This window comes from Bos taurus, chromosome 1 (genome assembly GCF_002263795.3).
Source record: "Bos taurus isolate L1 Dominette 01449 registration number 42190680 breed Hereford chromosome 1, ARS-UCD2.0, whole genome shotgun sequence".
NCBI lineage: Eukaryota > Metazoa > Chordata > Mammalia > Artiodactyla > Bovidae > Bos > Bos taurus.
The window spans coordinates 26,115,962-26,128,793 of NC_037328.1; the positions used below are offsets into that span (position 1 = coordinate 26,115,962).

General features: G+C 36.3%; 1 protein-coding gene across 10 annotated transcripts in view; it reads right to left on the reverse strand.

The window, feature by feature from the left end:
• Positions 1 to 557: 557 nt before the first annotated feature.
• ROBO1 (roundabout guidance receptor 1) overlaps positions 558 to 12,832 on the reverse strand; it is a 1,295,994-nt gene continuing 1,283,719 nt past the window's right edge. For 9 of the 10 annotated variants that reach the window (XM_059885533.1, XM_059885537.1, XM_059885531.1 and 6 more), the window contains 3 exons: positions 9,680 to 9,988; positions 3,481 to 3,674; positions 558 to 2,250 (listed from right to left, as the gene is read on the reverse strand). In XM_059885533.1, the coding sequence (XP_059741516.1) occupies positions 2,236 to 2,250; positions 3,481 to 3,674; positions 9,680 to 9,988 (518 nt within the window). In that variant the 3' untranslated portion in view covers positions 558 to 2,235. The remainder of the gene's footprint in view (positions 2,251 to 3,480; positions 3,675 to 9,679; positions 9,989 to 12,832) is intronic. The other variant, NM_001192888.3, reaches the window with a different exon arrangement.

Genomic DNA, 12,832 nt, shown 5'->3' on the forward strand with positions numbered 1-12,832 from the left:
TGCTCTTGGAACTTCTAAGACAAGATGTTCATTTCATTCCTCCAAAGGTGAGTAATTGAATATACTGACTTTAATCTAATGAACAATAATATGCAATCTGGTACATGATAGCTTATTGAATTGTCAGAATTTTACATAAATTTGGAACAATAAAGCAGATACTGATAAGTATTTTGGATTCATATAATTTTCTTGTTGATAAAACTTAAGTAGTTCAAAGTTTACAAATCAGATCTATCATAGTTGAATCCTGACCATTTCAGAAATAAGTTAACTGAAATTCAGGCAAGTACACAAAAACATTTTAGTACATTCTTAATAATAATTAAAAGTTACTCTCTGATTAAATGACTATTAGTTTATGATTCACTTTGTATCTTTAACTTCAGAAAAGTAAAATGAGAAATTTTCCTTATAATTAAAACCTGGCTATTCATAAAGGGGAATTTTTACTCATTTGATAATACAGTATGAAATGTTAAGACAGCACAAATTTGTGATTAAATGGAATAAGTTTGATCACACAATGAAAAAAAAGAAATCAACACAAGGAAGAATGATGTATTTGAGAACATTTTTAATAAATAATGTGACAAAATTACTTTTCTGATTATTGGATTTTCAGTATGCAAAATTATGGCTAAAAATAAGAGGCTTCTTACATGAACATAATGAAAACATTAATCACATGGATTGTTCCCTTAGTACTGCACACCTTTTCTATGTAAATTTCAAATTATCTAAGTGAACACATTTAGTTTTTGGTGAACACCAGCTTTTTTTTTTTTTTTGTGGTTCAGTTTTGTTTGGCTTTGTTTTCTGTGGGGATGGCAGGGCTAGGGGGGTGGGTCAGGACTGATACCTATAAATGAATAAATGTACTTTTTTTCTTCAAATAGCACCAATTATAAAGTTAATGAAATTTATATAACGAAAAAAAAGGGTCATAAAAATCTACAGTCAGAGGACATCATTTGGCAATTCAAAGCAAGTAATGCCTCCATTTGAGCTTATAAGGAAATCTTCTAAGCTTAACCAATGGCCATAACAAACTTAAACCTTTTTTTCTTTCAGTCCAGGAAAAGTAAGAACCGTTGCATTCATGGCCCACAATAAAGTATGCACGTTACTTCACCATCTGTCATCATTCAAATATTCCAAATACAAACATAGAGCATTAACAAAACAGGTTAAAAACGCTTCTCAACATTTTTTTTCAATAAGACAAAAAAGGTTAATAGTTACAATGGTTTACAAATAAAGTTTAGTGATTGTGCTTTTAAAACCAAAAAAAAAAAAAAAGATTAAAAACAGTGCATTACAAAAACAAAAATCAAACTTCCTTAAGTGGCACTTCCGAAAGTTGAACTGACACTACCAGAAGAAATTCAGGCCAGTTGAGATGGGGATGTCCTTATTCGATTGGTCATTAAAAACATCCGTTTGTTGGTAATATGCATTTATAATTGCTTTTTGATTGAAAAATAGAACAAGGTTTTTGCTGGGCTGACTTATGACAATGACTAGACAACCAGAGATCCAACTGGCTTACCCCTACTTATCCAAAAGTAAGTTTCTGATAACAATATACTTCAGCGATCGAAATGAAGACAAAATAAAGTACCACCAGGGGTTGCGAAGAGTATATATTTACAATGTTTCTACCCCTTTCAAATTGATTATGGTTGTCCTGCATTTGCTTTTTTTTTTTTTTCTCCCTGCAGAGGGTGGTATGAAAGACTGATTTTAAAATCATGTTAAAATGAAGTTATGTTTTAGTTTGCATTAGCAGTTGGTTATAGAAAGATTATATCTTTAGAGCCCTTGACATGAAGTTGATTAGTCAACTCTGCATCTTTGATCAGTAAATTGGCTTGGTATATAAGCAGTGCAATGCCATATCTCAGGGGCAAAATGCAAAAGAACTGTTTTGTTCTCTCCTGTTGGCTGATGACTGAAGCAAGAAGTCAAATACTTCCCTTGCCGGAAGCAAGGTGAAATGATTTGTTCCAACAGCGAGGGGAATAGGGAGGTTCTTCCTAGGGATAGGGATCAAATAACAATGATAAAACCCCAGTAAAATTTAAAAAATGGTACTCCAATAAGAGGAATGAAAACAACAATTTGTACACTCTGATTGCACTGAACATTTTATCTGGCGTCTTATGTCATCTGACACAAGGCATCTTGAGTGATAACTTTCACATTAGATCTCATAATCCTCTCTGGTTGTCTTCAGCTTTCAGTTTCCTGTAAGAGATAAGTTCCTGTTAAATTTGAAAATAAATCTTCGAGTGTTGTCCTACTTCATATTTATTTCATGCTTTTATTATTACATTGTTTCTTCATTCATTCCCTAGCATACACTGAAAAGTGCTCATGGCAACATATTCATACATCAACTTTAGCTGGTCTTAACGGCAAATCCAGTAGTTCTCTAATGAGTACTAAACTGTGCTCCATCCAGTGTCTGGGGATTAGGAAGTGTGGCACAAGGAAAGGAACAAGAGCAGGCCAAGTTTTCTACCCTCCAGCCTCAACTCAACACAATAGCTCAATTTTTACTGGTTTCAAGTAGCTGGTTGCCTATATTGACTTTTTGTGCCCTCAAAGGGCTCTTCTAAAAACAAAACAAAAACTAAACCAAAAACCTGAAAAATAACTTTTCTAACAGCATGTGCAAAAGGAAAGTCTTCTTATTCTAAACCACAAAATAAAAATACATTGGGCATAACAGCAAATTCAATTAGACATAATTAATTATAATTTTTTACCTTCTATTATACAAAGTTATAGTTTAACACTCTACTAACAATCCGCTTGAGATAACATCTATTTGTAGGAAGAGAAATTTGTCCTCAGCTTATCTTTTCATTGAATGGTGAAAACACAGTCTTAAACACAGGATTTACAATACGATGTGACTTACTGCCAACTCTACCTTACAATGTTATCTATAGATTATAACAAAGGATATCTTTGACTCAAGAAGTGTTCTCTATTTGGGAACGTCAGTGGTAAGTATTAGGTTCCCATTTTCAAAAGACTGAAGATGAAAGGTAATTGCCCAAATCGTCCTGATTAATCCCAGTGATCACTAGATGGCAGATAGTACAGGCAAAACACCCTCACTCACATTTTATAACTCTATCACTTTACTGGATTTTTATAATCTGTTGTAATACTATGAATTACAATTATCTAGATCAATAGTTCTTATTCCCTAACAACATATTTGTTATACAAATTTCCTATCTGAAGATGAATGCTAATGTCTAAAAAGAAACCATTACTACCATTTAAAACTTTGGAACACATTTCAAGAAAAATCATTAAATTCTAAGACTTTCAATTGCTATCATCACTAACAGGGCTTGTGATGAAATAGTAACATTTCTGTAGACTGATGAATGCTTTAAACTTTGAGGTTTATATAAAAACTAGTTTAACAGTGGGAAACTTGAAAAACATTATAGATACCTCTAATTCTTCATTATTATCTTCTCTTTCATATCCTCCAAGAACTTGCATCTCTGCAATATTTCTTCGACCTACATTTGCTTGTTCTCTTTGTCTGCTTCCTGATCCTCTTGATGACATAGAACTTGAAGAACTAGGATCTCTGGGATTATTTGATGTCGGAAAAGTAGGTCTACAGTAAGGCAGAATATCCTCTGTGTAATGAAATATAATAAGTGCATATGAAGCCCGGTGTACATTTTCATTGTATAATGTATCACTATGTCTATAAATCGGAATGGAGAAACATTAGTGTTTCTGAAGAATAAATGAGGACATTAACAATAATGAATAAGGCATTGAAAACAAAAATAACAACCCTGCTCTTTTCCTGGTAGTGGCTGGGATTTAGATTGATTCTGCTCATAAATTCTTATCTGTCTCAAATTCACCTGAGATCAATATCCTTAAAAGTGGGAAACCAAACCTGGAGTCAGACATGACTTCCAGTCTTATCCTTCACTATGTTATCTCCCATTATTTCAGGCTTTAGTTTCCACTTTTTCAAAAAAAAAAAAGTGATAATAGTGTCTACTAGGACACTAGGAGTTGCTAGTGTTGATATGAAAACACATGAGATGTTGTAGTATGTACCTACGTAAACTAAGAAAGAATTATTAGGCATTGATAGAAAAACAAATCCCAGTCTTACTGAACCACCAAAACAGAGTCAAACCTGGGTTCACTCCCTTGATACCAAGATGCCCACCTCCATTTCAACATCATATTTACACTGTGGAACCCTGAATCTGAGAAGCCTGACATTGTTGCTAGCTTCAAAAATCAAGCCACTCCTGGTAACTGCTGTCTCGTGAATGACTATTTCCATATGCTTTAAATTTGGTGATGCTTCTAATGTTGCATCTTTCAACTGCTTACTTCTCTCCAAAGCCTGTCCATTCTAACCTTTGGACAGAAAACACATCAAAACAGAGCACAGCAAAACAAAACAAAACCCTTCCACATGCCCTTTTGTTTTCCTCCCCTAAAAGCTTCCTCTACGGTCCACATTGCCTGAATGAAATCTGATTTCCCAGGGAGTCTACACTGAAGTTCCTTACAGTGGAAGAAGGGAAGCTGGCTTTCAGGTCACCAACACTAGCTATAAATCATTGCTCTTCCACCCTTGAACAAAAACACCCTATTCCTGTGAGGGCCACGCAGTGGAGTTATGTAACCTGTATCGTCCTCTTTGATGTTACTTCTCTCCTGTTGTATTCATCACAACTCTCATTCCTGATCCAGGCTTCTGATTCTCTGGTGTTTCAGAGTCCATGTGGATCACTATGCCAGCACCTAGCTAGCTTTATGGAACTTGGCCCTCTGTGACCTTCATCTTCTGTCTCTGTTTCACCCAATTTTTTCTGCTGAACTTGGCTTTTGACAAACTACATCATGATAAAATATCTCTTTGGCTAAAGATTTTCCCCTTAAGCCGGTGCTCTACATAAATCTATAAATCTATCTCTACTGATAGGTTAGCATAGCTTCTTGAAAAGTAATCTGGACTCAGTATTAGTCATTACAACTCCCATTCACTCTACATCTCACTGAAATCTACTTATGCCCACATTACTACAAGGGAACTGAGAAAACTCCCTGTTGACTTTGATAATGCTAACCATGTTTCAATCCTTAGGTCTCTAGACTTATCACTGCCCTTCATCTGAAAACCACAGCCAGGGTAAACACTACTAGTCTCAGCTCCTACTTCTCCCCGCTTCCTGGCCTGTCTTTGGTGGGCTCTTCTTATGCGGTGCCTCTTACACAGTGATGCCCTTCTTGCTGGTTTCTGCTTTTAGCCCAGTGTGCGTGTGTGTGTGTGTGTGTGTGTGTGCATAAAAGCTTTTTTTCCCATTTACTCTGGGCGATTTCATCCACTCTCTCAGACTGTACCTTTTCTAGAACAGAGCTGCCATGAGGGCAGATACTTGGCTTTGTGTATTGATACCATCTCACCTAGATATATAATAAGTTATTGATGCATGAGACAGGGTGCTCAGGGCTGGTGCACTGGGATCATCCTGAGGGATGGGATGGGGAAGGAGGTGGGAGGGGGGTTCAGGATGGGGAACACATGTACACCCATGGCTGATTCATGTCAATGTATGGCAAAAACCACTACAATATTGTAAAGTAATTAGCCTCCAATGAAAATAAATAAATTTAAAAAATAAATAAATATTCTGACTGAATAAATGGGTGGCTTTATTATTTCACCATGATGAGTTATTAATGTATAATTCCTGAACTCTGTCCAACTGCCTCCTTTTGAGGGCCCCTCAAACTCCACAGATTGAGCACTGACTTCACCATATCCACGCCTCTGAGATTTCTTCCCCCTCTGTATTCCTTAATGTAGTTATGGCATCACTAATCTTTAAGATATCTTAGATAGAAAGCTGGAATTATTTTAATATCTTCTCTCCTTTCCAACAACCTTCCCATAACCTCTTAAATGAACCTTTTCCACATATTCAAATATATAACACGTAAGGATGATTTTACCTAAAAAGTTTCTTGAATATTCCCCTCAGTCATCCCTGCTCCCACAGCCTGGTTTATATTCTCCATGTCTCTTCTGAGGTTGCAAATTTCTTCTAACGGGTCTCTGCTTCTTGAGTTATTTCCCTCTAAACTTGCTTCACTCAGCTACCTTCCTTTTACAGGAACTACAGGGTCTCCATGAGGTAAGCTTACATTTATCTCAAGAGCTTCATCTTTATCACTTTTACTGTCTAATAACACTGAATTTCTTATATTCTCCTCAATGTACCTCAACTTCTCATTCTGACTTTCTCTGCCAAAACAACCTATCCACTCTTCTTGCCCAAGCTAAATTCCACCCTCCTGAAAAGTCAGCTTATGGGTCATTTCCACTAGGAAAGATCAAGAAGTCTTTCTTTACATTCCATCACCCACAAGACTGGGCTAATTTTCCCTTCTCTGGACTCTCAAGTATCATGACACCATAAACATTTTCAAATATGGGTGTATCTGTGAATAAAAATTACCTGTCTCCTTCCCTGACTATAAGCTCCTTGAGGTCAAGGTTCATGTTTACACATAAATTTCAGGACGAGTACAATGCTTCATAACACTGTAGATGTTTGATATATGTAGAAATAAATTGAACAAACTGAGGTAAATGTCAGCAAAAAGATCAGACTTTGAAATCTAAAAGGCCACTCTCCTTAATTAAAAACAACCATTTGTTACAGATGTAAATCAGGGAGCCTCTTTAATTATAAATAGCAAAAACTGAATTATGAAGGTTAAAATTACAGGAATGCACAGAAATGATAATTACAAGACACAAAAATAATTTCATCCCTTTGTTTTAATTTTACACACACCAAAATCATTCTGAGTTGTTAAATTTTCTCCTAAAGAATTCAGCTTATTTTGGAGAAACGTTGCTTGTGAGCAGCAAATTGGTCTGTACTTTCAGGTCAGATACAAATCTCATAAGTTATATTGTGACATTTGATTTATGAATTACTACTTGGAGTATAATTGTTAAAAGTTCAGATCACCTTGACTTTAATGATTAAAAAAATCACAGTTTTTCAAACTTCATATTATAGTGATGTAAGCAAGTAATCTGTGGTCACAGTGGAGGCATCTGTGCAAAACTCACAACTTTACCATCACTTCATTGCTGAGTCCATGCCAGAGTGAGGAGTTCAGGCTTCCGTCACAGAATGAAGTGAACCTGTCCTCTATATTGAAAGAAAGTTGCTAATGACCAGATGCCCATAATGAACAGAACAGACTGATGTCCAATCTTATCAAACTGCAGCTTTGAAAACAGTTGTAGTTATAAACTGCACTTACAGCCTTCTAAGATTCATTTCCCCATCACTCTTTCCTGATTCCTTCATCAATTACCTTCTTTTCTTGTATCTCTTCTGCCTAAATAGGTTCTTCTCCTCAGTCTATACTAATGTTCAAATATCTTACCTAAAATCATTTCCACAGATTCTGCCTTCCTGTCAAATCTTATCTTGACCTCTCTCCTTCCCAACCTTCTGCAGAGAGCCCATACTTATCACGTCCCTTCCACAATTTTCATTTACTTTCCAGACCCTACAGTCGAGATTCTATAGTGACTATTTGATTTTAAAAAGTTAAATGGTGGTGGTGGTTTAGTCGCCAAGCCTTGTTCAACTGTTTGCGATCCCATGGTCCACAGCTCCCTCAGGCTCCTATGTCCATGGGATTCCCCAGACAAGAACACTGAAGTGGGTTGCCATTTCCATCTCCAGGGGATCTTCGGGATCCAGGGATCAAATTCAAGTCTCCTACATTGGCAGGCAGATTCTTTATCACTAAGCCACCTGGGAAGCCCTCTATCTTTTAAATACCACCCACAAAATAAACATTTGTAAAATCTCTGTGTCCTTCAGCCATTCTCCCACCCTACCCCATTCACATCCAACTTTCACTTCTGTGCCATTTTATATTCCTTCCCATCTTAAAATGTCCTTCTCCATTATTTTCAGGATACTATTCTTTCTAGTTTGAATAGTTTGATTACTTTATATCACTGGGTTGATTCCACCTCAGTTTTTGTACAGAATGTTCCTCTGCCTAACATATGTTTGTATGTATGAATGCGTTTATTTTCCCTGAAGTATAGTTGGTTTACAATATTATATTAGTAGCATATAGTGATTCAAAGTTATTATAATGTATTATAAAATGGCTATATTCTCGTGTTATTATAAAGTAATGGCAATATTCTCTGTGCTGTACAATATGTTCTTGTAGCTTATTTATTTTGTATGTAGTGGTCTGTACCTCTAATTCCCCATCCCTGTCTAGTCCCTCCTCCTTTTGCTCTCCCCACTAGTACCCTTAACCATCATGCAGTATCCTTACAGTCATCTCTGTGGTGTGCTGGAGACAGCTGACGTGTTCACACAAGGGTCTACTACACCAGTCTCCTCCGAACTCCACATAACACTGATTTCATATTAGTCGCTTGAAACTAGCCATTTTGGATGTAATTACACAACAGAAGTAAACAAATGGCTACAAATTAGGGGCTTGTTCTGTTTCCTTCCCAGAGAATTGATTGTTAAACATTATCCCCTACATCACTGCTGATAATTTAGCTTTTGCAATTCAAACAATTTTCACCTCTGTGATGCTGAGGTGAACAACATCCATTCTCCACGTACAACCTTTCTCCTGATCTTTAAACTTAGTTCTCTAAATTCTTACTGAATTTTTTCATTTCTACGTTCTTGTCAGTACCTTAATCTAGTCATAACTGAAGTTATTTTCCATATGACTTTTATCCTTTTCCTAATTTTTTTACATTGTTCAATACAATTATGTTGTATAGTCATGGAAAGCCATCTAATTAACATTTGAATAACTTTTTTAGTCCCTTAGTTCATTTTACTTTTTTACATTCAATTAGTCACCAAGTCCTATAGGATCTATCTCTGAAATGCCTACATAGGCTGTTTCTCTTTTTAATTTGCACAACTCTTTTAATTCAGTGCTTTCATATTTTATACCTAGATTATTTTGCAAGGTTCTGATACCTTCAGCTACCCAATTCCAGACTCCTCCTTCACTATAGAGCTCTGTCAGTTATTTTTTTAAGCAGAAAAAAAAAGGATAATTTTTTTAATTCTTATTTTTGATTACATAATTTCTTGATTAATTTTTTTGCTGGTTCACCACTGTCCATATCATTAATCCCAAACTCTTCAAAATAGTATTCCTGGCCTCCTCAATCAGGTTCAACCACCTTTCTAGTTTTATTTTTGCCATTCGTCCCTGGCCCCAAGCATCTTATTTTCCAGCCAAACTGGAAATCGGAATTCAGCAAACATTCATTTTCACATTTTCATGTTTTGCCTCTATTTATTTCCTTTCTTAGAAATCTCCTTTTCCTTTGTAACTTGCGTAAATCATGCTTTCCTTTAAACTTCAACTAAACTGGCACCTCTTCAAGGAAGACGTGCATAATATCATGTATTAGAACTGATTGTATTCAAATTACCTGGGTGCATACCTGTCTCCTCCAATAAAGAGCAAATGTCTGAATCTTACCCTTTGTACCTGATCCTAAAGACTCTTAACTGTGTACCATGCAAACATGTTCAATCTGTATTTATTGGCTGCTTGACTAAATAAGTACCTTGGATGAGATGAGCCTTTGCTGGTGGAAGGTCTCGTTTTGCTGCCTTGTTTCCTCGTCCTTTCCCGTCATTTGGCTGTTCCTGTGCTTCTCTGGCATCACCTGGATTTGGTCGCATATCAGCAACTTGTCTTCCATCCAATACTTCTCTCCCCTTGTAATTGCCTCCTTTCCTATCTGATGATCTGTCTGTTCTTGCTTCTATAGAAGGGAGTTTTGGCACCATCACGGGTCGAACCTCCAGCTGGGCCTTGGACTGGGCAGTGGGTGACTTGATAGCAGGTGGTGGCACAGGGGGAGGTGGAAGATCTGAAAAGAAGTATTTAAAATACTGTGAAAGTCTGCCATTTCCAAATCTGTCAACATTAGCGTTACCATTAGAGTCACATTCAATTGTGAAATAATAATCTTAAAAGAATTGAACAACTGAAGACAACCAAAGAATAAGAAGACTAACAATTTTAATGTACTCTCATTTTTATTTATCTGGCAGTCTTTACCAACTGATCCACCAGGGAAGCTTCACGACTGGAGTAGATAGCCTATTCCTTCTCCAGGGAATCTTTCCAACCCAAGAATTGAACTGGAGTCTGCCTTCATTGCAGATGGATTCTTTACACAGTGAGCTACCAGGGAATCCCTTATCTGGCACAGGGATATTGAATCATAGAGCTGGGACTTAGAGATTAGTTAGTTTTGGGATGGCTAATATGGATATATATGCTATAGCTTTTTCTCCCCCAACCACGGCTGCTGCGAAGTTGCTTCAGTCGTGTCTGACCCTGTGCGACCCATAGATGGCAGCCCACCAGGCTTCGCGTCCCTGGGATTCTCAAGGCAAGAACACTGGAGTGGGTTGCCATTTCCTTCTCCAATGCATGAAAGTGAAAAATGAAAGTGAAGGTGCTTAGTCGTGTCCGACTCTTAGTGACCCCATGGACTGCAGCCTACGAGGCTCCTCCATCCATGGGATTTTCCAGGCAAGAGTACTGGAGTGGGGTGCCATTCCCTTCATGGCAGATCTTCCTAATTGATTTCACTGTAATGTTGCTGATCCCAGATGGATATCCTCACTCTTCAGGCAACCACTTCAGATTGATTGAGATTGGCACTTGAGTTGAGACCTCTTTGCCATCACTAATCTACCTGAATCCCTTCTCATTTTGTAGATAGGGAAGTTCAAACACACAGATCTTAAGTTATTTTCCAAACTTAAAGCTAAATATAATCAGAACCAGGACTAATGCCCTCAGATTCCTAATTTCTGATTCAGTGTTCTGTATACTACCATTTCATTCTACTGAATCTTCACAATCTACCTGCACTGGTATGCTCTCTCCACTTTGTAATATGGAAGTTTTAAACTAGATAATCACTAGTATACATATAAGTTAATTTTTATCTATCTATAGTTATATATTAATATAGTATAAATAATTGGATATTATATATAATTATACTCTCATAAACATACTTAAAAATAAAAGTAGGCATATAATTTTATATCTAGAAAATGTATTTTCTTTAAATACATTATTTTTTTAAAATGACTCCTAGATACACTCCAGGGGAAAAATATATATAACCTAGTAATAGTTGATAAGTTAGTAGAAGAATACAAACAGATTCTAGTTTTTGTTTGTTCTGGCTGTAGTATGGAGGATGAATTAAAAGGAAAGTCTTAAATCCAGGAGGCTAAAATGTTATTTTAAGAACTCAGTAAATAATGATAGGAGATAGAATTGTACTGGTGACTTTCAGATGGAGAGCAGATGTGCCTGAGAGCGTTTAAGGAATAAAAATCAATATTATTTAATGATCAATGGAAAATAGCAGGGGAAGCGTGATGTGTGTGCAGTTGCTCCTGTCTGACTCTTTGTGACCCCATGGACTACAGCCCACCAGGTTCCTCTGTCCATGGAATTTTCCAGAGAAGAAGACTGGAGTGGGTTGCCGTTTCCTCCTCAAGGGGATCTTCCCAGCCCAGGGGTTGAACCTTGGTCTCCTGCATCACAGGTAGATTCTTTACTACTGAGCCACCAGGGAAGCCCCAGAAGACTATTCATTAGGTAACTTAAGATTTTTGCCATAGTTAACTAGTTGGATGAGGAATGCAGGGATAAGAAAGAGATGGTTTGCAAAGGAAGAGCATGAGTTCTGTTTCAGAAAAGTGAACAGGAAGAACTTCTCAAGTATCCAGGCGATATATATAGGAGATTGTTATATGTAAAATCTGAATTTCATGGGAGGTCAAAACCAGAGATCTAGAGACTTGAAACTATCAGCACATTTTTTCTTTAGTCATGACTTTAGAAATGGTAATGTTTTCATATTCTATGTGATATTAACAGGACAAATCAACTAAAATATGAATAGGGTATGTATTAATAGTAAATGTTTAGTATTACAAAATTAAGCTTTCCCATAGAAAATATACATGGTAAAAATTTTAAAGTATATAAAAACTTGGAAATATAACCCTTCATATGTCCTCACCTTCATTTCAAATCCTCAATATTGATGCAGAGGTAATTAGTCTGAATGGATGTTTATAGATCATCCCAGAAATTATTTATGCATAGAAATCAAGGCTGCCGAGTTGCATAATTCCAAGGATACCATTCACATTAGAAACTATGTAAAATGGCCATATCCGGGGTTTTGGAGCATGCATGTCTGCCCACCAGAAGGTGACAGCCTTCCTTTCCTAATAACATAGAATGATTATATATTTTTTTCACCTAAATGTGTAGTTGTATACATCTCCATACATAAACATATAGCTTTACCTCTTCTGATGAAAAGTTTGTATACTGTTTTGTTTTATGAATATATCATTATTTATATAGGAAATCCCAACAGAGGAATATTTAAGTTGTTTCCAGAGATATTACTATTATTGGCAATGGTCCAGTGACTATTATTTACATACACTAGCATAAAAAATTCTTGAATATTAAAATCGTGCCTTGAAAATTCATAATATAATAGCAAATTAAGGGGTCTAGCAAGCATCAGTTTTAATCTAGTGTTTCTCATTCTTGGTGGTTTTTTTTTGAAAGAATGAGGTTTTGAAAGAATGAGTTTTTCTTTTAAAAAATGAGTTTTTTAAAGAATGATTTTTCTTTTGTTTCTTCTGTGTATTCTTGCCAC